The 27687-nt window shown below is 45.3% G+C and overlaps 1 protein-coding gene across 2 annotated transcripts in view; it reads right to left on the reverse strand.

Moving 5' to 3' along the window:
• Kif13a (kinesin family member 13A) overlaps positions 1-27687 on the reverse strand; it is a 168647-nt gene that overhangs the window by 81507 nt on the left and 59453 nt on the right. For both annotated transcript variants that reach the window (XM_055595083.1, XM_055595082.1), the window contains exons 3-4: positions 26412-26424; positions 11204-11264 (exon numbers count right to left, since the gene is read on the reverse strand). In XM_055595083.1, coding sequence (XP_055451058.1) covers positions 11204-11264; positions 26412-26424 — 74 coding nt within the window. The remainder of the gene's footprint in view (positions 1-11203; positions 11265-26411; positions 26425-27687) is intronic.

The raw sequence follows: 27687 nt of genomic DNA on the forward strand, positions 1-27687 counted from the left end.
GCCTAGGGATCTAAGTTCAAGCCCTGTGACCCAGGTAAAGGTGGAGGCAGAAAACGAACTCCAGAAAGTTGTCCTCTGGCCTCCAAACATGCTCTGTGGCACATGAAATGGCATACACTGTACACATGGTCATAAATAAGATTTAAAATTTACATATTACTTTTTAATGATACCACTTAGGCATCCAAAAATGCTCCGTGGCACATGCAAGGGCATACATCGTACACATGATCATAAATAAGATTTAAAAATTACAAGTTACTTTTTAATGATATCTCCTAGGCATCATAACAATAAATAATGCATGGGAAAATATTATCTATTCTGAGTTGCACTAAATATATGCCTGTAATTTTAGAGAACAGTGAAGAGCTTTATGCTTTCATGCTTGATGACAGAATATAAGCCAAGCTTGTCATATTTACATTTCCTTATTGTATATACATGTGGACGCATGTATGGAGTCAGAGGAGGAGACAATTCTTTCCCCTTCCTGTTATGTGAGTTCAGGAACTGAGCTTGGGTCATCAGGCGTGGCTGCAATCACCTTTACCTGCTGAGACATTCCATCAGCCCTGTGGTTTGTCATATTTAATAAAGTTTTATTTCATTATTGAGAAATGTGAAACATTTAAAAACCAATGAAATATATGTATGTATGTATGTATGTATGTATGTATGTATGTATGTATGTACATATATGTATATAAAGCATGTTAGTTTTAGTGTGTTTCTGGAAAGACATGTTTTTCTTCCTTTCTATCCTTAAATATCTATGCTAAGATACAACTCAAGAATAAAACAGAAAGAACTACCGTGAAGTTTATATGAGCCGCCATGTGGGTGTTGGGAATTGAACTCAGGACCTCTGGAAGAGCAACCAGTGCTCTTAACCACTGAGCCATCTCTCCAGTCCTGTGAGGTTTACGTGTTTTTACCAATTTACAGCTAGGTTCCTAGGAATACATTTTATTACTACTTCATATCCCAAAGGAAACTTATTCTTCATTAGACAAAAATAATGAATATCTGCCTCATCCACATGACATGAATTTCTTTGAAGTTTTATTTAATATGTTTTCAACAATTGTGTGCGTCCATCTGTGTGTGTGTGTGTGTGTGTGTGCGTGTGTGTGTGTAGGGAGGTCAGAGGATAACTGTCAGGAGTCAGCCCTCTCCCTCTACCATTCAGGACTGGTGATCAGAATCAAGCCTGCCAGGCTCGGCAGCAAGCGCCCTTACCCACTGAGCCCTCTCTCTGGCCCCTAAGTGAACACTCAGCTATCCATTTCAAGGACAACTGATGCAGTCAGTTCCCACCACACACATTTCCATTTCCCTGAAGCTTTATCCTGACACCTTTAGCTCCCTGCACTGCCCTACTGACTGACTTTGTAGAGATTCCCCAAACCAAACTGCTGCCACCTCTGAGGCCCTCTCTCTGACACCCCACTACTGCTGTCCACCGCTCTTCTTTGCTCTGACTACATCAAGAGCAGAGAAAGCCCTGTGCCGTCAATTTTCCTTTCAGTCTGCTCACTTGCTTTTAATGTTCAGTAAATGGACTCTGAGTCCCACGTTGCTTTATAAGCCAGTTGCTATCTCCCGAGCTTCTTTCCTAACTGCATGTTAAAGACATCAACTGTTGCTCTATCATACATGTCGCAAACACCTTTCCCCACTCTGTCATGAAACAGTTTTGATATTTCACATTCAAATATTAAAAAGGGGCTGTAGTTGGCTGCAGCAAAAGACCTTGACAATAGCAGATAATGGAGCATCTCACCTCCTGACGACCTGACTTGGACCCACATGGTGTAAGGCACGAACTGACTCCGAAAGGCTGTCCACCGACTTCCAAGTACACACACGTACAACTATGTAATAAAAATAAAACCTTTTTCCCCCCAAGACTGGGCTTCTATGTGTAGCCCTGGCTGTCCTAGAACTCACTTTGTAGACCAGGCTGGCCTTGAACTCAGAGATCTGCCCGATGCGTGAGCCACCACCATCCAGCCCTAAAAAACTAAATCTGTAATACCCAAATCCTTCTCTTTCCTTTACAGCTTTTGCTCACAGTTTCCACACCCAGGTCATACAGGCGTTCGCTCACATTTTCTTTTGGTCATGAGTGCTGCCTTTCAGCAGCTGACTGGCCTTGGGAAGCCCTGATGTCTGCAGTGGCAAACCACTGTCGGGATGGTTACAGAGGCACGAGCTGCAGCGCCTAGCCAGCGCAAAGTCTGGGAGCTATTTTAGTCAGTGTCTGCAATGAGCACTGCCTTGTCATTCATTTGGTGCAAAGAAAGAAGTCACCGGCTAATCACTGTTTCTTCCATTGTGGCAAGAGTTCTTTGGGGCTTCCTAGTTTCAAGGGCGAGAGAATAGAAAAAAGTCAGCGGTCCTTAGAGAGGAATCATCTATTGCCATTTTTTTTTTTCTAGCTTTCTTTGCGTCTCCTGGTGAAGTACCACTGATAAATGTAAGGGGGAGAGTTTCTCACATTTAAGAGAGAGAGAGAACACTCACACGTATGTACCTAGGGATGACAAGAAGAAAACAGAACATAATTCAGGTCCAAGCATGCTAAGGCACACGATCCAGTATGAGCAAACTAGTTCCCATTTTTTTATAACATTAGTAGAAGGCTGAGGGGCGGAGGGGACAGAGTATAATGAACAGCAGCAGTGAAATGGTGAACTGGACATATTCTATGGACTTCTCATTATTTTTCCACCCGGAGGCTGTAGCAACACATGAGCCCTGGGCTGCAGTTATGCTCAACCAATTCTTTTGTTCGGTAACCTTCAGGGAACCACTATTACAGGAAGCACAGCTGTGAAAGTGGCCAAGATCCAAACTGTTAGCCAAACCTTCAAAGTGCACGGTGTATCCGTGAGGCAGCTCCCATCCTCGTCAACAGCAGACTCTGCAGGCAGCACAGGATGGCTCCTCGCCACTCTGCCTTCGACCGCTGGACATCCCAAAGACCCACACAGAGACCCATGGCCGAGCCAGACCAATGAAGGCCTTTCTTCTCCCTCTGCAGCAATGGGGAATGGATGCAGGGGTCTGGCACATGCTAAGTCAGCGGAACACTACTGAGCTACATCTCCAGCTGCGAGGCTTTTTAACTTTTTAAAAAACATTTTGTTTTGTTCACTTCCATATGCTTTTTTCTTTTTTTTAAAACCTAACAATCTTTCTCAGCACAGGATAAAAATGACTTACCCACTGCCTTTTGAACCTTGGCTCATTAAAAAAAAAAAAATAAAAATAAGGATCTGTTTATGCTGCATGGTGGGAACCAGGGAATTCAAACACTGCCTGGGCAGATCTCATAAAAGATGTGATATCCCCACCCTGAATGTTTCCCAATTACAGTTTACAGTTTACACTCAAGCAGAAGGGAGTACTGTTTGTGTAGGGGGAAGCCTACAGGGAAGATCAGAAGTCCTGTGGGAAACAGGAGGATCCATGGGTATTTGCTCCCACCCCAGACTAACAGAGCAAAGCCAAAACACCGTCAAACCCAAGAGGCCTGTGGCTCTTAACAGAACCAGTGTCAGGGAGGTGTCTCTGGAGACGTCAGCTTCACACGCCTGTTGTGGTGAGTCCACAGGGCATGCCTTGTCTGACCTCACTGTTAAATGAGCATGGCCACGATGCCAATTTCCCTCCTGGGCTATAATCGGACCTCCTATGACCATGTGGACGAGTTATAAAACACGGGCATGCCCAGCGAGACCTGCAACGATGTCAGAGCCGTAACAGGAGCTCCTGTGTGGGATTTCTTCGAACAGTCTGAGTCACCCAGCACTGAGTCACCTATGGTACAGATTTTACCGGTGGGTTTCCATATGTGGGCATCACCTGATGCCCTGGGAACAGCAGGAATGACCTCCCAGTCACCATGCAAGGGTCCTAGGCAACGGTCTTTGCATAGCAGGGTTCTGATAGCAAAGCAACAAAGGAGACAACTGAGAATGAAGGAAAAAGACCACCATATTAGTCCTGTGCCCAACATCTGCCTGCTCAACAGGCACAGGATAACACATGATGAGCTGAGGCTTAGGAAGTGGGGGAATGAAAACAGAAGGTAAGCCCCACATGGTTTATAATCCACACTTTAAAAAGCAGGTGCACGCACAACGACATAGTCAATAAAATTGCCAAGCAGGGTGCAGCAGTCTAGACTCACACAAACAGCATATTCTTCTACACAGGGGTATAGTATAAGATTGGGACAACACTATAGCTTACGTCTTCAGTGTCCCCAAAGGCTCACTAGTTAAAGACTGCTGTCCAGGGTAGTGCTAGTGGGAGGAAGTAGGATCTTTAGGAGGTGGGAACCTAAGTGGGGGTATCCTTAGATTATTGAGGGGTGCTTGAAGAGGATCTGGAACCCCTGTTTCTCACTCTCTACTTGTTAGCCTTGAGGTTAGAGGTTTTATTTCACCTCACAGCCCAGTCATTGCGTGTCCTCAGGTTCCCCTCAGGTTCCCCGCAGCTGCAGATGCTAGCCAATACAAACACAACCCAAGATCCACCTGATCTCTCCATCTCCATCCCTTCCTTCTCTCCGTCTCTTTTCTCTTCCGAGCTGGAGTGGGGTGAACTGGGCTGTGTGCTTGTGAGCTATCAGTTCCTAGGCCTGGTTCTCTGTGAAGGTGTTTTTCTCTCCACGCAGAGCTGGCAGCCACAGTAATTCTGATGAGTCTGGACTTGGCAGGGGCCCAGCTCCAGCCCAGAGCACCTGGATTGTGCGAGGACAGACAGGTCTGCTGGGCATACCGCAAGGGGAGAAGAAGGCCTTATTTGGACGAGGTTTAAGCAAATTCCTCCCTCAGAGGCCTTTCGGTGTGTGGAGTGCAGCTAACAAAATTTCTCACATTCAGAGCCTTCAGGCCATGTTTGAGTTAAATGAACCCAAACTACAGTTCAGATAAAGAAACAAAGACTTTAAGGCTTGATCTGGAGGTGCAAAATTTAATTCTCAATCAACTTCAGAAGTTTACCATGAGGGGACCTGGCAAAGGGAGCTTGAGAAACGGGGCCACTAAGTGAAAGTAAACCACAGGCCATTTTCCACTGTGGCATCCAAGTGCTATCAGAATTGCAGTCCCTCGAAGTGTCACTTGTACCATAGTAGGGAGTGTCTTACCCAGACAATGTTTCCAACCCGGGGAAGCTGCTAGGGCTGGGCATGAACTGGCTCTTTTTTTTTTTTTTTTTTTTTTTTCTCCTTGTTGTTGCTGGATAATGTGGCTGACTCACAGGGGAGGAGGGCAAGAAAACTGCTACCCGGGCACCAGTGCCAAGGATAAAAAGAAGAAAACAAAGCAAGCTCGACTGGAAAGCCTGTCTCCACACGAACAGCTGCTGACAAAGAAGCGTCCCTCAGCTCTGGCAGCGCGTTACAATGACTCTCTCTACTAAGGTAGCAGACTCAAGCCTACTGTCATTTCTAGAACTCATGGCTATGGTGGTCACAGCTCTTGGGGGGAATGTTTAAGCAAAGCTCACCCGAGCACATGAGCTTGGGCTGAGGGAGATGAGAAGTGTCAGGACAGGAGTGGAATCCATATGACTAGCAGGCATCACTTTTTTTTTTTTTTTTTAAACTCAATCTTCACTGGTCACTGCTTTCGCCTTTAAAAGCTGGTCGGACCTTCCTGAATCTCAGTGGAGGCAATCTGGCTGCCCTGTTCTGATCCACACTATTTCTCCCACACATAAAGGCTTAGCCCCATGCTGGGACACAGCATACAGACTGTGCTTTTTTTTTTTTTTTTTTAATCACGGTCACTGTTATCTGCCCCAAATACAACTAAGACAAACAGTGTTTCTGGGTGCCAGCAAATACTCGAAGGAGTAAGTGTGATCAGAAAAAGAAAAGCATGAAAGATGCAGGGTGGGACAGGATTGAAAAAGGACATCTGAAGGCAGGGCTGCAGCTCGGTCAGTACAGCGTGTGCACGAAGCCCTGGGTCCCGGCTCCGGGACAGGCGAAACCTGTCTGTCATGGCGGTGTGTGGGAGATGGAAGCAAGATGATTCAGGAGTTCAAGGTCATCCTCAGTGTCAAACACAGCAAGTTTGAAATCAGCCTGGAATGCAGGAGACCCTGTCCCAAAATTAAAAAGGGACCTGGGGGTGGGGTAGACACTAGAGGTAAAAAAACAAAAAAGACACATGTATAATAAATATATGCTGTATACAGAGATACATATGTACCTTTTAAAAGGTCATAAGATTAGCTTGCTGGTTTATAGTTTGGGCATCTTTACTAACTAAATTTTCCTGAGTTGAACTGTACATGTCCAGTTCTTGGGATTCACAAACATTAATTGCCTGAATCGAGACAGGCCCACTGCAAGCCGGATCCTCGCCCCCTACCCCAGCCTCTACCAATTGAAGTGTGTTTTATAAAGGGTCAGCTGTATTGGCTTCCAAGTCAGCTTAGGTCAGTTGGATGTCTTTGTGATTATGCAAAAGAGAGTTTCTGGGCCATTGAGCTGGCTCAGCAGATAAAGGTACTTGCTGCCAAGGCTCACCTAAGTCCCATGTGGAAGGAGAGGCCTGACTCCAGCAATCTGTCCTCTGAGCTATATTCTATCTCTCCCTGTCTTCCTCCTCTCTCTTTCTCTCTCTCTCTCCTCATACACACATTCTCTCTCTCACACACACATATACACACTCCCTCCTTTTCTCTCTTTTTCTCATACACATATACACACACACTCTCTCCCTCCTTCTCTCTCTCACACATATTCTCTCTCACACACACACATAAACACATACTCTCTCCCAATTACAAATGTATTGAAAAATTAAAAAGAATTGCTGATTTTAAGGAAACTTAGAATGCTCAGGAACAACTTGATAAAGATGAGTCACTAAGAGAATAGTCATGTGCAGGAGACAATTTATAAAATATTGTAAAGAAAAAAATATGAAACCTGGAAAGAGTTCGCACTCAAGTTTTTCATTTGGTTAGCGGCTTTCGGAGCAGAAGGCATCATGGATAATACACGTCTGCTTCAATAATGTTGAAACGGCCAACATTAGTGCCTCTCGTGCCCACATGAAGAACTTTCACAGCTTCACATAACAGCTAGTAACTATCAGCCACATCGTGGATGTATGGACTTTGCTGAGTCTCCACCATTCGTGTCCAAGGAACCTGACTCCGAGAGCCTGAGCCTCCTTCCAGTAGTTACTAGGACACTTCAACACTCAAATACTTAGACCTAAATAAGTTAAAACAAATTCATGGTGTGCTATTCTGCTTACGATTCGGTTCTAATTTGGCAACCAGTATATTTTAGAATGTTAATTTTGGATGCGAACAGGCCCAGCCGACTATTCTTGTTTCCCTTAAGCAATGTGAAAGTAATAATTTCAACCTCTGGGTGCTAAAGCCCACGTGATGGGAACGGAATCAGGCACAGCCATTCGGCCTGCAACGCAGCCCTTGTCTGTCCGCACACAGCATGAACAACGTGAGAAGAGCAGGAGTCAGCAGTGCAACTTTTCTTCCAGGTTGTAGGTATCAACAAATGCCCAAGAACACATGGCTTCAGCAAATCTGAGCAACACACCATATGGCAAGAGAGATTACATAATTTTTAGGCCACTGTTCAGAATCTTCCAGGCTAATGAGTGTTAGTTATTCACACGGATTCCACCCCCACATACCAGACTGCTACTCTTTCTTTCCTTTAAAAAAATATTTTGTCCTTATTTTTGTTTATGTATTACCTGTTTGCATGTGCCCCGTGTGTGCTGGTGCCTGAAGAGGCCAGAAGAGGAAACCGGATCCCTAGGAGGTGGAGGCACAGGAGACTGTGAGCCGCCCATGTGGGTGCTTGGGAACCAAACTTGCGTCCTCTGGAAAAGCAGCAAGTGTTCTGAACCACTGAGTCATCTCTCCAGCCCCCAGACTGCTTTATTATTATTATTATTATTTACATTTTATTCACTTTGTATTCTCCCCCCCCATAGCTCCCTTCCTTCAAGTCTCTCAATCCCTCCCTCCCCTTTCTCCACACATGCCCCTCCCCAAGTCCACTGATAGGGGAGGTCCTCCTTCCCTTCCTTCTGATCCTAGTCTATCAGGTTTCATCAGGAGTGGCTGCATTGTTTTCCTCTGTGGCCTGGTAAGGCTGCTCCCCCATCAGGGGGAGGTTATCAAAGAGCAGGCCTATCAGTTCATGTCAGAGACAGTCCCTGTTCCCCTTACTATGGAACCCACTTGGACACTGAAACGCCATGGGCTCCATCTGTGCAGGGGTTCTAGGTTATCTCCGTGAATGGTCCTTGGCTGGACAGACTGCTTTTTATATCTGCAGTAAGATGTAAAGATAAGCAGGCAGGGCACAAATAACAAAGCTGCTGGAAATCACTTATCTACTGACAGGGCTCATTTTAGGAACTGAGATTTATAACGTACTGATTCCTCATCAGGGAGGGCTTAATGACCATTAGCGTCGGCAGTCATTTACTAAGACGGCTCAAGTTTATCACCACTGACTGTAATACAGTCACTGTCTAATCCTTCAATGAGAACTGTGCGTAGCTGCACGCTGAGGTCAGGGAAAGCGCTGGGTTAATGAAGAGAGGTCATGTTTGAGGCGTCTAGCTCTGCAGTCTATATACTTGTCTGCCTCCTTTTCCCACTTAATCCTACCACAAAGACGCTTGCTTCTGACTCAAAAATACTTTCCAAACATTATTACACCGACCTATCAGGAGGGTAAAAGGAGGAAGAGATACTTCAAGTGTACAATGCCCCAAAGCACGCTTCGCTTCCACGCAATGCAAATGGCTGAACAAACCGGCCTTTGAATTGTCACAGAAGTCACCACAGCTGCACTGCTCACCACAAAATGGACGATTCAGCTTCATGGGAGACAGGGCCGAGGTTCCTCCTTTACCTCATCCGGTCCACAGACGAGGAAAAAGGTTCTCTTTATCTCACCCACGCCTAGCTAGCAGCTTGCAGCAAAACCAGGTGCCATCAAGCCTGGCCCGGTGCATTTTCTTGCCAGAGTTCTGGTGCTAGCCACACAGTGAGGCAACGAGACGTAGGAAGGTACATGTCACGGGACGAGCTCCAGTAACACACACAGCACAAAGATGGGGACTAGCTAGGACTTAGAACCCCAGAGCGGAAGCGCTCACATTCTTTAAGTGTCCCACCCAAGCCCTGAGGTGCCATTATCAATTCCAGACAACTTAAAGAATTTCGAATTGAAGAGACAGAGGGCAGAGCACCTTGGAATAGCTTTGAAGAAATAGCAAGACTTCATAGACGATTTAACTAACATTCTGACACAGCACGTGACATTTGAAGGCCCTGGCGTCCTTGGCTTGCTCAGCCCATGCACTTACCAACCCCCACTCGGCCTGCCAGACCCCAGTTTTGAGAGCTGCTTTGAGAGTCTGGACTCAGTCTCAATGAGGCCATTATTTATGAAGCCTGACAAATAGGTTGGTTTCAGGAAATCTGTGCTTCCCTCTCCCCGTCTCCCTCATTTCTCACCAGAGGAATGAGTGTTCCCATCTTAATGTTTCTATTCACAGTTAAGAACTGCTGCTTCTTTTAAGCGAAGGAGACAGAAATCAAATTGTTACAGAAACCAAAAATCTCATCTACAAGCAATGCGGTTTTTAAGACAGATTCTATAGGACAGCAACCACGAATTTACCCTTCGCTAAGAGTGTTATAGTATTTGTCTAATAATGAAGGTATCTACAGAATAAGAAAACTTCTTCCCCTCCGCTCAGCGTTGTAAAGACGCATTGTTCTATGATTCAAGAGACCTTATTTCAAGGTTAGCTGAAACACAGAACTTGAATTGATCATGCAACCCAAAGTTGTGTCAATGTTAGGCTCTCCGTACATTAAAAATCATTTTTATCTATTTATAATTCTGATCATAGTGTTTCTCAGACCCTAAATTCCACAGATATCTTATCATCTGGATCCAATGAAGTCATACTTGGCTGAAGAGAAGGTTTGTGGGCCCTGAGTGCTACAGTGCATGAGGCCACAGTGGTGCCTGTAGGCAGTAATGGGAGACATGTGCTGAGGGAGGGAAGAGGGGAGGGAGGAAAACGGTCTCTCCCACATGTCTCAAGCAGCCCAGGCCAACAGCTTCAATTTTTCACCCCCCTGCTCTCTACTTCTTAGCTTGGCTTTGCGAAGTTCCTGTCCCCAGCCCCACCGTGATCTCTGCTCAGGCCCCTGCTAGCACCATGCCCACCCCCTGCCCTACAAGAAACTCAGACAGAGCATCGCTTACTGATACCTCCCATCACTCAGCATTTATGGTCCCTAGCTAACCCATACGACTCCCACATGGCCTAGGCATACAGGAGCTGCCATTTCCATTTTATAGACGGTGTGATAAAACACAGAGAAATTAAGCACTTATCCCAAAGGGCCAAAGCAGGGTCCTACAACTTTAACCCAGACCTGATGTCAAGATCCAAAGACTTCCTTCCCTTGGTGCCATGACACTTGTCTACATAACTCCTACGTAGCTCTTTAAACCATATGCATTACTTAATTATTTTAAGCTAACAAGTAAAATGTGTTTTAATACGTATATGTGTTATATATGTATATATTTTGGAATGGCTACATTCGGTGACTTAACCTCAATACTTAACACTTTTCTCTTGTAGGCTTAACTTATGTGCCATCTCTATGGTATCTCCCTTAGCCACTGTAGCCAGTCCATGCTGTCTTGACTCAGAGTTTCCACAGCACTTAGGGCTTGAGAAGTTTAGTCTTGATCTGGGTGTACCCCTGAGGAGAATTACATTCTTAAGAGGTGAACAACTACAGACGTAATGGGGGTTTGAATTTGTGGTGGTATGGGGGGGGGCAGAGTCTTCCTACCTAACACCGCCTGGCCTCTGGCTGGCTATCTGTGTAACTCAGCCTTGAATGGCTTCTCTTGCCTCCGCCTCCTCAGTGCTGGAACCACGAGCGCGCACCACTGCGTGCTTCCTTCTATTGAGGTTTTCAAACCTGGGCTAAGGCTGCTTAGCAAGAAAATGGCAGAACCGGGTCACTGTCTTTCCAAACCTGCCCATGGGTGTGAGATAGTGGGAAAAGGAAACTCCAGCATAACTAGAGAAAACAGACATAAAGCAAGAGGCTGGAAGCCCAAATGAAACAGCCAACTTACCAGCATATTTTGTTGTGTTTGATTCATCCATGGACCAAAAGCAATAATCAAAGGCAAACACCTGAATGAAAGAACAAAACGTTAAGCTGAAGAATTAGCTCCAGAGACATAAATCAGTCTGGGGAAATATCCAAGATGAGAAGAGGCTCACTATCGTGTTTTATTTATTTGTTTGTTTTGTTGTTTTAGTTTGTTTTTTGAGACGGGGTTTTTCTGTGTAACAGGACCCTGGCTGTCCTGCATTAACTTTGTAGACCAGGCTGACCTCGAACTCAGAGACCCACCTGCCTCTGCCTCCCAAGGTTTGTGTCACCACTGCTGGGCAGGTCACCGTGGTCCGATGAAGAAAGCTGCAGTGGTTTGGGTGTAATTTTCCCTCAGTAATGAACTCATATGAAAACCACTATTTTTCCAGAATTCTAGCAAGTAGACATAGCAACCAGGTGTTAGATTAAAAAATACACTTAATAAGAACCTGTTTGTGCACATATGCACACACACACAGACACACACACACAAAGTCTAGTAATGTACACTGAAACCTCTAGGCTTGCTCGCCTACACCTTCTCAGGTGATGTAATATGGGCAGGTGTCTACTTGCACCAGTCCCTGCTTCTAGCCATCTACCATGCTACCATCTGTGGTGCTGCAAAGGTCAGCACTCCCCCCTTCCACTCTCTGGGATTCCCTTCTCCTCACTACTTCAACACGCAACCCCTGGCTGAGTACTGCTGATGACTCAACCATCTGCTTAGCAGGCACTAACCCTCCACACAGCCTCAGAACGCCGACCAGACAAGGGCTCCCGCCTACCCGCTGTCTTTTCCCGCAAACACTATACCCGTGCTCTAGCCACCACTGTCAAATGAACAGAAAAAAATGCTGGCCAGGGTGTGTGCCAAGGGATGGCCCAGAGAAGAAGAGGAAAGCACACTGGAACTGCACACACTAACTGCCCCGTTTCAGACTCCCAGGGTGAAAAACTTTCGAAATTGCTCCTTTAAACAAGCATGGAAATGCCTGACCTTCTCAATTCTTGTAACTCATTTCTGGAGGGCCCTTGCTAACAAATAACTCTACCCTTCCAACTCAAACCTCTCAGGGCAGCCCCGCTGACTCTGCAGCCTCTTTCTGCAGCTGCACACTGTGGCTGTTTTATTTTTCCACCTGTGCAGGGATCCTCCATCTCTTCAACTCCTGAAGGCACAAGCACTGAGCAAACACGGTCTGGCAGTCCAGACTGGACACTGCCAGCTGCTTGCCCACTACTTCCCCTGCTCCCTCTGGCCCCAGTGAAGCGTGTCCTTTTGGAAAGAGTCACACACCCACCCTGTTTTCATTTTCTTCTTCACTTCCACCCTTCAAAATGCTTCATACTGAAGGCCCAGGTCAATGCATTTTCTTCCAGAAAATATTGTTTGATTACAACCAAAGGGTTTTTTAAAAAACTTTTTTATTTTCTGAAATCTCACAACAGTGCTTCACCCTTTTCTTTGCTTCTATCCCATTCTTTTCTTCTATTCTTTACTAATCATGACATGAGTATGCTCAGCCCTTTGATATTGTTAGCGACAAATGTGTTCGGTCAAATTCATAGCAACCCTGGCAGGCATAAGCCTGAGGGCTGCAGACTGGACATAGCTGGATGGTCTGTGAATGTTTTATCTCCCTTGGATCCTACATTCCCTGAAGGCAGGAACCAGATCTAATTCATCTTTGAGGCCTGCGATATTTACCTTCATCGCTTTGGAATTATTTATGGAGTGATTAGTTGCACTGAAACTTTGTAAGGAAGCAAGCACTTTTTATATAATAAAAGTCTTAGGTGTGCTGGGGAGATGGCTCAATAGGTAAAGGGTGCCTGTTGCACAATCGTGAGCACCCGGGTTCAAATTCCAGCACCTCTGTAAAAAGCTGGATGTGGTCACATGTCCCTGTGACCCCAGCAATGAAGGAGGGGTACAGAGTCGGGGATTTCTGGAGCTGCCAGCCTAGCTCTAGGTTCAGAGAAAGGCCTTGTCTCAAGGAATAACAGAGTGACATTCCCCAACTCACATACCACTATCCATCTTTTCCTCGTTCTCTCTCCTTCCCGCCTTCTTTTCTTTTCTTTTTTTTTAATGATTTATTTATTATTTATACAGTACTTTGTCTACATATGTGCCTACATGCCACAGTAGGGCACCAGATTTCACTATAGATGGTTGTGAGCCACCATGTGGTTGCTGGGAATTGAACCCAGGACCTTTGGAAGAGCAGCCAGTGCTCTTAACCTCTGAGCCATCTCTCCAGCCCCCGCCACAAATAAAACAAAAACAAAAGGCTGACTTACACCTACAATAGTTTGATCACGATACACAGATTCGAACATATGCAATACACATAACTTAAAACGTTAACTCCAGACTCAAATTTGATAGTGATGTCTCACAGAAAACAACCTTCTAATGAACAGCTATCAGACAATAGGTTCAGCCAGCAAAGTAAAGAACGTTTACTGCCCATGAGGGCACTTTCAATGACTCAAAAAGATGGCCCAGGCAAAACCCAGCTAATCTCCCTGCCTCTGGGCAGGACTGAACCTCACCACTGCTCCCAAGAGATCTGTGTTGTCTTAAAACATTTCCGGAAATGGAGATTCTGTGATTCCCCTCTCCCTGCCAGGAGATCAGGTAATAACTTGTCTTTCGTCCTCAGGATCTCTATCTTTGCCTTCCACCTAAGTCAGCTCCCCAACCTTATTGTAAATGGTCAATACCGGCTGTTTCCCAATTTTTAAATACCTTTTCTAGTGCCGTCTGGATCACAATGAGTCTCTTTATTAGTTCCTACAGAGAGCATTCACACCCATCGAGGACTGGTTTCTAACAGTTTCTGTCTTGCACACTGTGGTCAATCTACTGGTTTCTACACACAGGGCCACTACTTGAAATAAAATGAGATCCAGTCCAAGCTTGAGTGTACAGCTGCCAGCAACACTCACGGCCCGTTCTGCAATACTTTCTAACAGGTAAGTATCTGAAATTTTTTCTAATTAAAAAAAAAAAACCCACAAAATTAATTTTCCATACTTCCCCTTTATAACCTAGACCAACAGTAAGATGCTACCAAGGATAAAGGGGCTCTGAAGGCATTACAAGACACAGGGGTTCTTTGCTTGTCAAGCACAGACCTCCCCTTTAGCTGTGGGATGTCCTGAATTTCACAATCATTGGTCCTACGCACTCTAGGATAGAGATTCCCTCAAGCCAAACATGGAGTGTAGGCTTTTATTTTAGTATACACTGATCAGGAAGAAGCCTGAAGTCCAATTCATTTCCCTGAAGCTCAAAGACATCATACATCACCCTAGAGAAGTGTATCCTGATGTCCACCTCATCGCCCATAACTGCAAAGCGGGGGTGGGGTGGGGGAGGGAAAACACCAAAAGCCATGTACAACAGAGCAAATATGTAAAGATACGAGCCGAGTGGGTAGCTCAAACCTGTCATCTCAGCACTTGGGAGGCTGAGGCAGGAGGATTGCCACAAGTCTGAGGTCAGCTTGGGCTACCCAGTAAGTTCTGGGTCAGCCTGGGATAGCAAGTGATATCCTCTATCCTCAACCACAAACAAGTTCACGGGGGTGGGGAGGGAGGCGGAGAAGAGGAGCGTAAGTTGTCTATTCCAGCAGTGCCAACTAACACCAGGAATTCACACCTTTCCGACTAGAAAAATAGCCAGGCGTTCAGACATTCCCAAGTTATTCACAAAACTTGTTGTCTTCAGCAAAATGCCACTCTTTCCTCCTAGGCCCACATGTGTAAGACTCCTGCCAGCTCCATATTCCCAGCAGCCTGCTGGACGTCTGCTCCAACTCCATCAGGCCCTTAAAAAAAAACGTTAGCTCTGCATTTCTGTGAACCCAGGAGCACAGCAAAGCGGCTGAGGCTGTTTTCAATAAGACAAACTTACTGAGTGGCAGATACCCTGAAGTGAGGAGGTCCCAGACTTTGTGAGCAGCACGCTGTACAAAAAAATCCCTGCCTATTGAGAGGTGTGTGATGTCTGATGGCATTTCAGCAAAATTCAACTGTGGTTGAAAAACGAAACAAAACGAAAGAAGCAGCAAGAATGTCCCAAGGAGGAGCAGAAAGCATCAGGGTTCTGAGAAATGAGGTCTGCAACCGTTTTTCTAATCCATGAAAAAAAAAAAAAAAAAAATGGGAGCCACACGTGGTGGTACATGCCTATAATTCTAGCACCTGGAAGGCCAAGGTAGCTAGCGGGGTCAAAATTGTGAGGCCAGCATGGGCTACACAGAGAGATCAGGACCCCAGCTCAACAAAGTAACAAAGGCCAAATGGGAAGGCACCTTAGCTGTATGGATTCTGTGGCTGTCTTCATTTCCTTCTTTAAAAATATAAACAAACAAACAAACTGTATTTTTATTTTATGTTCATGACTGCTGTGCCTACACCATGTGCATGCGTTACCCAAAGAGGCCAGAAGAGGACATCAGATTTGCCCTGGAACTGGAATTACAGGCAGCTGTGAGCTGCCTAACCAGGGTGCTGGGAACTGATCTCAGAACCTGGGTCTTCGGCAAAATCACCAAGTGCTTTTAGCCACTGCGCCCCCTCTCTCATCTTTCTGTGGCCTTCTTTGATCCTGTCTAGTTTTGTGCTGTCACTAAAGTCTCCAACCACAATGTATCTACTTCAGGAAACAACCAAAAAAAGCCTCTACCGGCCACTTCCGGTTTGAGTCTCAAATACCTGTCAGTTACATATTCTGTCCTGCAGTTGCATACATATAGTTAAAAATACCAAACAGCTGGGCATAGTAGCACACTCCTGAAACCCCAGCACCGTAGGCTTGAGGCAAGAGAATCAGTAATTGGGATATGAGACTCTGTCGACCCACTCCCAAAAAGGACAAAACAAAACAAAAAAAAATTATTACTAAAAAAAATGCATGTATTGTTTTAAAAATAATTTTAATATGCCTTTCATATTAAATGAAATATGGAAAGTGATTAATCTAAGGCTTACTATGACACAATAATTTAATTTTACATGGAGAAAAGACTTGGAAAACAAACATCCACTTTTGCAACCATGTTTCAATTTTTCTTAAATTTTTCAGTTTTATCTTAAATGTCACTCCTTTATGAAACCTTTACTGAGGGTACTTCTTTTAAAATGTTCTTGATATATTATGATGATGATGACATGTATATAGATGTGTGTGCAGGCCCATATTCAGTACACATATGGAGGCCGGAGGACAAATTGCAGGAGTCAGCGATTTCCTTCTGCCTTCATCTGGGTCCCAGATGTCACACTCGTATCACCAGGCTTGCCAGCAAGCAGCTTTACCCCTGGAGCCTTGAGCAGCTTAAGACACTTCCTACGACTCTGAACTCCATGCCTGTCCTAACCGTGTCGTGAAAATATCTCCATTCATGTATGGTTCCCTTTGCTTTGCTATAATATTAGTTATTAAGAGGTCAGGGACTTTGCTCTCACGCTTTATGATTTGTCAAACAGAAAGACTCTGAACATTTACATTTTAGTCTGTAACAGCCTCTTGTTGAATGTGCTGGCTAGTTGTATGTCACCTTGACACAAGCTACAGTCATCAGAGAGGAGGGAACCTCAAGAAAACGCCTCCATAAGATCGGGCTGCAGGCAAACCTGTAGGGCATTTTCTTAATTAGTGATTGATGGGTAGGACCTAGCTGATTGTGGGTGGTGCCACCCCTGGGCTGATGGTCGTGGGTTCTGTAAGAAAGCAGGCTGAGCAGTCCGGGAGGAGCAAGCCAGTAGGCAGCATCCCTTCATGGCTAAATCATCAGCTCCTGTCTCCAAGTTGCTACTCTGTTTTGAGTTCCTGTCCTGTCTTCCTTCAGTGATGGATTATGCTATGGAAGTATATGCTAAATAAACCCTTTCCTCCCCAAGTTGTTTTTAGTCATCGTCCTAGCAAACAGTAACCCTAAGACTGTGAATCATCTCTTAACTGAACAATATTGTGAACCTGTATTTTCATGTACAATGGCCACTTAAAATAATACCCCGGATTGTCTAGAGCAAACCCTTCAGCAACACAGACAGGGAAGACCCCCTTTCACTTCTAGTATAGGAAACACAAGACTCACATTTCCCCATAGACGTTACTTTTGGCCGTACAAATTCTCCCTTCTTCCCCAAACGGAAGGCGTAATTGTCCTTTCTTCTGTATATTCTGCTAAGGACCGGCCACCTCCTCTGCTCTGCGGCCTCCACCAATGACTCAGAAGGTCTCTGGTACTGAAGAGCATGAAGCTCAGGGTGAGAAGAAGGGGAAACTGAGAGTGAGCGAACTTTGCTGCTGTGGATCGAATGAGAATGTCCCTCATAAGCTCACATTTCTACACTTGTCCTCAGCCGATGGCGATTTTAGAAGGTTGTGGACGCTTCAGGGGGCAGAGACTCGCTGGTGGGTGGGGGTCACCGGGAGCAGGCCTTGAGGTCTCATTCCTGCCCCATTTCCTTTCTGCTTCCTGACTGTGGACACATGTGACCGGCCGCCTGGCACTCCCGCCACTATGCCTTCTCCGCTATGATGGGCCCTAGGCCCTCAAACTGTAAACAAGGTGTAGGATGTTGATCATGGACCAGGCACCAAGTTCCCTGCTTCACAGCCTTATCCCACTGGGCGCCTCTCTGCTCTAGGAATCATGCTCATCATTTCTCTCTTCCTTACTAGGGCCGGCTCATGCTCAGACTTTACTAAGTTAAATATATACACGGAAACATAAAGTTTCCTTTTGTAAAGGTTCATGTGCGGAAGTGCTGCTGCTCCGTTCAGAGCACACTAGTACAAAACACGTAACTTCCTGGATCCCAAACCTCAAATGCTGAAGAAACCTGCTCCACGTGGAGTCCCTCTGCTTCAGCACGTGCGAATGGGTTGCTCCCTTCTACCCTGGCTTCACTGCCCTTTCTCAACAATGAACTCAAGTGTTCACCTCTGTAGGCCTAGCTGCCATCTACAGCCCATCCAGCACTCTCTCAGATCTGTGCCCAAGATCATACTGCAAACCTCCATTTCTCCACTTGCAGGAATACAGGCTTGCTGGGGTCCTGTTGTTTGTTGTTGTTGTTGTTTGTTTGTTTCAAACTTTGTAGCTTTGCATGAGGACAATAAGAAAGATGTTTCTGGTCCACATTTCACCATGTGATGTTATGAAACTGAGTTACACCAAAACACAAGGAATGTTCCACATTCCATTTCAGGTTGACATTTTCAATGCTTTTTTTTTTTTTTTCCACTTTCCTCTGTGCTCACAATTATTATAAAACAAAGAGTTATCCGTCACTATTTGGAAGAAATGTATGCCAGCTTATTATTATTGTTGTTATTTTAAGTTAAACCTCACTTAGAAACCCCAGACCGAAGTGCACAGGAAGCCTGTGTGGTCCCAGGACTGCCATCACTGCTGCTGTTTGTGGAAGCCCCTGGACCGTCCACAAACTTCAGCCCGTGTCTGGACACAGCTGCCACAGACCAGGGAGACGAGTACCAGAGCCCCCAGCCTTACTAGTCATGTCTGTTGACAGACCTCCCCTTCCTGTTTGACAGTCTGTCCAGTCACTGCTGTCTTTTCACTGAGTAATCAATCACTTCCTTCATGCACGCTTGTAAGTACCCACCAAACAATGTCTTAGGTTACACAGTCGGTACTGCCTGACTGAAGATTCAAAGCAGCTAACAGCAGCTGCTGCACACCCACAAGAAATAAGGCCTTGCCCCAAGCTCAGGGCCCTCATCCTATCTACCCCAGGGGGGAACCGCCCTCTCTGGCAAGTACTGCTCAGCGTTCTCAGAGGGAAGAGGGAAGGTGTCTCTCTCAGAAACTCATCCATATTGTCATCCAATTAAAAAGGAAGTTTGAAAAGACCGACTAACTAGTTCTCTCAAGCCCCATGCCAACACTTTAACAGCAGCTTAGGGCTTCTACTTAACACCAGGTGTGTGTAAACCGGGCGTGCACACTCAATGAAGCATGAACTCAGTCCCAACTCCTTCGAATACTGCTCAGTCCACGCTTATAACTTTTAACGGTCCCTCCCAACAAGGGGAGAGGGGTGTCACATCCTCCACCTATGGGCGTTCTTCACTGGTTCTCTCACGTCCTGATCAAACTGCTCCAACGGTGCACTCAAAGGGCAAGGCAGGTACTTGTAAACAGGCACTCTTCCTTTACCAAACACCGACGAGTCACACGCGTCTGACCTTGCAGTTTGCAGCCTGTCCGCCATCTTCGCAAATGGCTGCTGCTGCCTATCACAGAAGAAAGAATACAACCCGCTCCGACATCAATTACCACGGGAGGGATTTGGACCTGGTTCCAAAGAGCTTGCCTAATGTGCTTTCCTCACTCAGCGGGATAAAGCCCAGGACATAGCGACAGAGACGAGGCAGCTAGCTGGCTTCCAGGCGCCGGGTCCTTAGACTAAGGACCTGAGGCGGCCCAGCAGTTGCAGGAAAGGGCTGAGGGAGGGAGGGATCACATTGCTGGGGATGACGGAAGCAGGGTTCCAGAGGCTTTCCCTGGTCCCGGAGGCTTTTATAGTTCTAGGTAGCAAGGCAGACCATAACAAAGATAATGATTTTCTCTTTGCGGGGCTGAGATGTGTGAAACCTGGTCCCCTACCATCTGCATCTCTGGGCATCCTTGGGTACAGAACACAGTGAGAAAAACTGGCTCTGCAAAAAGCCAGGCACAAAACGGGTGAGAGGTAAATAAAGTGCGAAGAAAAGTCGAGACAAAAATGCAGTGATGTGTTTGGGAAAAAAATAAATAAAAAATGAGTTAGAATGACAAAGTGTGATGGAATTATACTATTGTTCCAAATGAGTCCCTGCTCTCCTTGAACAGCTTACAAAGTCCCACTCTGGCCTTGCTTCCTGTCGGGCCTGCAGAAGGGGAATGTAATTTCCGATCTTACTGATACCAGGCTGGCTACATCACTGGTTTCGGCCCATGTGTACGAGAGCAAAGGGCTGACTGCAGGTTCTGAGGATGAGCTGGAGTGCCAGTCCCTGCCACGGCGTTTACCAGTACCAGACAGAATCCAGTCCTTCAGGCTAGAGCCTGGGCTGGAGCCACAGCCAACCTGCACCAACACTAAGGTTACCGAATCGGACCGTCACCGTCTCAAGTCACTGAGCAGCTAGGGGTGTCTGCCACTGCCGCGTCACCCGGCACGAGCAGACCAATCCCAGGCCGTGACAGTGCAGTAGAGCAGCTCTGCTGTCCACCCCGTGTCTCTACTCACAGGCCCATTTCCTGCACGCATGCTACTGCTTACGTAACCCGATACAGCGAAGTCCCAAATAACCCTTCTGACCCAGCAGATTAAGACCTGACTCTAAGATTCTCCATAAGCTGCCTTCTCTCTTAGTTCCTCACACACAACTTTTCTTTGCACGTACCCTACCCTAACCAGACTGTGCACAACACATGACACCTTTTCTCCTCACCCAACACTGCACACCAGGGACTCCCACACCCACTCACACTCCCAGCCCTCACTACTTCCTAACGCATCAATTGTTTCCTTATTTCTGCCCCTATGGACACCCTACCCCAATATCCTGCCCCTGCACACGTGGGCATGCCATCTGAGGCTCCCTGTTCGGCTCTGGGCCTCCTCACCATTTTTTTAAAAATGGAAAATAAATTTAGTTCACAAGATTGAAATATTAAAATAATCATTCATTAATCCATATTGTTTGTTCATAAATTTATAATTAGAAAGTTGACTAAAACCAGATTATCAGCTAAACAAAATGATTGGCAGTTATTTTTATTTCTTCCCAAATGCTTCCTTCTTACTAACTTGCCCAATGAAACACAATGGATAAAATAACCCTTCTTTTTCCTGTGCACCAGTGCCCGCCAAAATTCAGCTTATCAAAAGACGGCTCAAACAAGCAGCTGCAGCACCACCTTTGGACTATGACAGACACAGCTCTCACACCCTGACGCTTATACGACAAAGGCCTTCTTCTTTTTAATGTGCAGACATAAGCTGGTGTCCCCGGGATTGTCTAAAGGGCTACTGTTCTGGAGGGAAACAGACCTTGCTCCCATAAACACTTCTGGGCGTTCAGCAGGCCAGAATATTAAAAGATACACCTGAGGTGAATGCTTTTCCACTCAGAGCAATTTATAAAATTGACACTTACCAGACAGAAAGCTCCAAAAGATTAGATACATAGCAATCTATGTTTGGGGCTCATTTCCTGTCTGTGGCTCTGTCCACGAGCAAGGAAGCAGGTCTTGCTCCAGCTGGCTTGTCTGTCCGTCTTCCCTTGCTTCACTGAGTAGCTTGTATGAGCTGTGGGCACTGTCCTGAGGAAGCACCGTCTCTGTCACTGGCATGTAGTTTCACCTACTCCAGAACACCATGACTAATCATGGAATCTTAGAGCATCTAACCTTCTCAGGTTGGCTTCCTCTACTTATTAATGTACACTGAAAGTTCCGCTGTACCTTTTTGTGGGTGGATAGCTCACTTCTCTTCTATCATTGAACAATACTGTAGCAAGAGGTTGTGCCAGGATTCATTATCTGTTCTCCTGCTGGAGATCATCATGGCTTTCGTGTTCGGCAATCATGAATCAGACTGCCATAAACACTTGTGCACAGTAGGTACACACTTTCAGTTGGTGTGGGTAAATACCGAGACACTTGATCACTGAGGTCACGGGGTTCGAATACAGTTAGGTTTTTTTAGAAGCTGTGGGCTGTCTTCCTGAACGCCTGCACCATCTGCCTCGGTCTGACAGCAATAGCAGAGTTCCTGCCGCTCCACAGCCTTCATTTTGGTTCTGTCAGACTTGGAGATTTTAGGCATCCTATAGGTGTGTGATGGGATCTCATTATTGTTTTAATGTAGATTCCCTAATGACCTCATGGTCCCTTTTTTTATTTGTTTGACACCTGTGCATCCTCTTTGAGAAAATATCTATTCAGATATTTTTGTCAATCTAAAAATTGAGTTCTCTTTTCTTCGGTTTTTTCTGAGTTTAAGAGAGCTTTGTATAATTTGGATGCAAATCATTTATTGGGTGTTTTCTCCATTATTTGTCCCAGCATACAGTGTTTCTTTCCACTTAACGTTGTCACTGGCAGAGAACACTTTTTTTTTAAAAATTATTATTAATTACACTTTATTCACTTTGTATCTCCCCATAAGCCCCTCCCGAGGAGAACACTTTTAATAGAATACTGCAGCTTTTTCTATGTCATGCTTTCAGCTTTGTCCCTGAAAGATCATCACAGAGCCACGGCCACCTCCTCATCTCTGAAAGCATTCCAGAGTTGTATTCTGTATTGAGGTCTATGACCCATTTTGAATGAATTTTTCTAAAGAATGGAAGGTCTGAGCTTACTTCTTACAAAATGTGGATCTTTGGTAGTTTCCACGTCCTTTGTCTCTTCAGCATCTCATTTTAATATTAACTGACTTATCTTCCATTTCTCCTAGCCTCTATCTTTACCTAGATCTAATCTGTTATAGAACCTTGGGGTTTGGACTTTTCAGACTAAGAATTCTTATGGGTTATTGGTTTCTTGAATTATATGATTTTTTTTTAACTCCTGAAATATAACAAGGGCGCTTAGAGTTTGGGCCTAACAATTCGCTATCAGAAGCACTGGCGGGCCTATTTCTTACTTTCATTTCTGCTGGTTCTCATTCCTGATCTTGCGCGCCTTCTTCATCTGTACGTGTTTCCGTTTGTGTTTTTGTCTTCCATTGGTGAGGATTGAACCTGGGACCTTGTGCTCTGCCGCTGAGACGCATCTCAGTGTGGGATGCTCTTAAAGGTGGCTGTGGAGTCCTTATCTGTGTTTCTTCCTGTAGCTTCTAGGCACCTGAATTCTGGGATTACTTTATTATGACTTCAGTCCTTGAGATTTCCTGGGTCCTGCTGCCTTTGTCTCCTGAGCGCTGGCATTACAGGCTTTCTTCTGTCCCACGGACTCAGTCTTACTGTTGTCCCCCCAGGTTGTCCAGCCTCAGCCTCCTGATTATGGAAAAGTGCCACTACACTGTAACACTATGACTTTAGACCTGACAGTGATCCACCTGAGGGCTGATTCCCTTTTGGCTTTCCTTCACGTGCCCCCTAAGGCCTGGTTTCAACCCACAGTACAGACTACAGTACAGGGAGTTTAGCAGGACTTCAGCTCTGGCAAGGTGGGACTGAACCCCTACACCCGTCCTGTCCTACAGAGCTGCCAGCAACTCTCTCTGCCTGGAAGCTGACTCCACCTGAAAACTGCACCCGAGACACTAGGCTTCTCTCTCTGAATTTCTAGGGTCTTTTTGGACCTTGGTCTAGTAATCCCTCACTAACCCTGATAGAGTTCCAGTTTCTTCAAGCACAGACTTTAAGAATGTAATCACATTTATGCATGCGTGTGTGTGTGTGTGTGTGTGTGTGTGTGTGTGTGTGTGTGTGTGTATGTGGGTAGGTCTATGAACATCAGGAGGTCAGAGGCCAACTTTGGGGAGTCCAGTTTCTCCTTCCACTACACGAATGGGTTCTGAGGCTTGAACCAAGTTCTACATCCTAAGCACGGGCTTTATGCATTTCAGCTGAACTCGATGGAGGTGCTCTGGATTCCTGGTGTGTCATTTCTGACTGCAAGAAACGTCAGAGCAGGAACTTCCATCCTATGAACTTCATACACTGGGCTCCCATGGTCCCTGCACAACTGTTTTCATATGGCATACACACTCAGCTCGCCACCATCACAGTGCTTCATATAAGCTGCCTCCCTGAAGTGATCTGCTAAGGTGAACCACCTGATCTTCCCTGAGGCACTCTGATCACCGAGGCCCAAATCTCACTGTCTTAGAATGTGTTAAAAGCACCTTTGTTTTTCCCCCGCTTCTTTTCCACACAGACATACTCTAAATCTACTTCTGCGATGTTAATACATTTTACTCTGTTTTATCCTTTACTTGGTTTCAGGCCGATCTTAGGCCTCTCAAATGTATCTCATAGAGTGGATATCAGCTATTAACTATTTAATCACATATATAATTATATAATTACTATATAACTGGTTTGGTTTTTGTTTTTTTGAGACAGGGTTTCTCTGTGTAGCCTTGACTGTTCTAGACTCTCTTTGTAGACCAGGCTGGCCTTGAACTCTCAAAGATGGCCTCTGCCTCCTCAAGTGCTGGTATTAAAGGCATGCACCACTTTCCCTGACTTTAATAATGTATTTTTAACATGATGACTCAACATTGAAGTTAGTTTTGAGAATTTCATGGCTATTCTTAGGAATGATCTTAGCATACACTTCGTATGCAGGCTAGAACACAACCAGGATGTTCTGTGTGCAAGGTAGCAGTGACTGTTAAAACTGTTTTTGTGCCTTGCCAACGTCAATACTTTTCCTTCATTGGGCAGCCACAGGTGGAATGGTTCCAGTAACACACTGGCTGTGTGTGTGTGTGTGTTTGTGTGTGTGTCTGTGTGTGTGTGTCTGTGTGTGAAATGAAGTTAACTTATTACCTGGATGAATATATGCTTTGAAACCTCTGGGAGCAAAGAAAAGAAGAAACAGGCAGCTGAAGGAACACATATGCCCAGGGGCAGAAAACTTTCAAGATTGTGAATTTTAGGGATTGTGATCACTCCAGCGAGTACTCAGGGAGAAGCATCATGATCCTCCAGATCTGATCATGATGAACAGCCAAGCTCACGCTAGCTACCTCCCCTTTCTCAGGACATAGCCTACTCTTTAGTCAGTGCATGCCTTCCCTGCTGGAGTTCAAACTCTTAGTGCCAAAGAGAATATGAACGATGCCTTCAATAAAGGGAAAGCATGAAATAACATTTTATCAGTTTTCCATAATCCAAGGGCTTTTTTCTTCATATCCCCAGGGGGAGTACGCCTGTCTCATCTCTCTTCTGCTCTCCCATCTAGATCCTGACTATGTGGACGAAGAGTTGGCCCTCATCCTATCTTTAGGGAACATGGCCATAATCAGTGTCATTAAGTAGGGTTAGTCAAACTTCTGGTGACTTGCAATCCTAAATATCTCTCTGTACTCAGTGAAATGCTCCCTGGTGACAAAACCCACTAAATCCACTTTCACTTATGCAGGCCTGCTCACTCAAATACCTTTGCGTGCCTACTCCATTTATTCCTGGGCTTTTGGGGTCTCCATTGGTAAAAATGTCATCAAAAGTTGGCTGAGGCAGCAGGACGGGTTTAACTGATGGTCACTGTGATTGGCTGAGAACTCTGATGGTGCATACCAAATCAGCATGGACCCTCTTTATCTGAATGTGTGAAAAGCCTTTGCAAAGATATTAATTCTTCTTGGCAAGACAGAAGATAGTTTGTCTGAGCAAGTCAGTAAATTTCATTCTGGAGAACCTGTTTTATTTTTCTGCTTTCTTGAATGGCCACTCCCTTAGTCATTGCTGGGGTAAAACACCATGACCAAAAGCAGCATGGGGAGGAAAGGGTTTATTTCAGCTCACACCTTGAAGTCTATGATCCAGGGAAGTCAGGACATGAGAACCTGGAGGCAGGAGCTGATGCAGAGGCCATGGGGGAGTGCTGCTTCCTGGCTTGCTCCCCATGGCTTGCTCAGCCTGCTTTCTTATAGAACCTGGGACCACCAACCAGCCCCGGGGGTGGCCCCACCCACAATAGAATGGGCCCTCCCACATCAATCACTAATTCAGAAAGTGTCCTACAGAGCTGCCTACAGGCCAGTCTTACGGGGACATTCTCTCAATCGAGAGCCCCTCCTCCCAAATGACTCTAGCTTGCGGCCCGTTGACATTACACTCTTGCCGGTGCAGTTATAACACTCTTGGCCTATGAACCAGCACCTGCTTCTGCTACTCACTCTTCTGCTAAGCTCCCTTTCCATACCCACAGGACAGAACCAAGCACCCGGCTGGAAGCTCTACAGAGACAAGCATCTTCTAAGCCTGAAACAACGAGTGAGAACACACGCTGGCCTTTCGTCAGGGCCAGCATCAAGTGTTGGCTCAGGCTTATATTTTAAAATAGAATGTTAGTCTTAATTCTTAGGTGGCCAGGAAATTATCCATGGAAATTATCCTACGATGAGTTAGGACCCTAAATGTATACTAAGTCAGTACCGATGCCCAGTTCCATGCCAGTACTTACCTTGGGAGGTTTTCTTCATGATGAAAAGAAAAAAATTCAATAGCCGAGATACAGAAGTTGTCAACACAATGGCCACATCAGAGGGAAACAATGAAAGAGAAAAAGAAAAGAAAAAAACAAAAACAAATTCAGCAACTTTGTAATGGGATCTGAAAAAGCACACGTATCCAGCTGTCTGCCCTGTAAACCTCTTACTATAGCTCAGAATCTATACACAGATAATAATGTCTGCCCTGATCTAACAGAATGGATCTAGACATCCATTGAGAGGCATTTTTAATGATTCTAGGAAATGGTAGTGAAGGGATTTGGAGATACAGAAATACTATATATAACCATTACTGCACAGAGCTAAACTCTTTTTAAACCAACTTTACATGCAAATTTTCTTCCTGGCTCCCACCTGATTTCTTTGAGACAAGGTGTCATGTAACTCAGGCTGGCCTTAAAACTAGGAATGACAGAGGATGACCCTTAATTTCTGCCCTTCTTGTCTCAGACCCCTGAGTCCTAGAATCATAAGCAGCTACGCCGCAGCTGAGCTCTGTGGCTCTGGGATCAAACCTGGGGCTTCATGGGTGATAGGCAAGGAGTGTTAGCACCTGAGCTACACCCAGGCCAAACCACCCTCAATACATCCCGTCTCATCCATCCAACTAAGTTATACCCACACCCTATATTTAACCTTTTGTACATTAGTGTTAAAATATACACATTATTTTTCATTGTTAGGCACAGATACTCTAAGATAAACGAGGACAGTGATTTCAAAACCATGATACTGGATGGTAAGCTTTACCTATTTCAACACTGAAGAGAACTTTTAAGACAAGTTCTGGCCTTCCCCCAACATCAACCACATGACTGTTTCTAATGTTAATTATTTTTTTCAGTGCTGAAAAATCAAACCTGGGGGTTGGCCTATGCTAGGAAAATATCCTTCCACTGAGCCACAATGGCATCTCTGCGACACTTCATTTTGCATGCTAACAACTTGGAAACGACTGAAATTATACTCAAAGGAAATGCTGAAAAGCAAAGTTTTCAAAGTAAGAAAAAAGATGAGGTTGACGTGATTTGTAAATGTTCTCCTTGCATGTAAAATTCAGTCCTGAATTTGATTCGTAGTGTATGTGATCCTAGGACAATTCTTGGCTTTCCTGATATTGTCATTCTTGATCATGCTCTTACAATATCAATTCATAAATGTAAAATCATTGTCAAAAGCGGGAGGCTTTCCTGAGATCAGAATCATGGGGGTCAGAAAACTAAGCTG

This window comes from Psammomys obesus, unplaced genomic scaffold (genome assembly GCF_907164565.1).
Source record: "Psammomys obesus unplaced genomic scaffold, mPsaObe1.curated_primary_1811, whole genome shotgun sequence".
NCBI classification, from domain to species: Eukaryota; Metazoa; Chordata; class Mammalia; order Rodentia; family Muridae; genus Psammomys; species Psammomys obesus.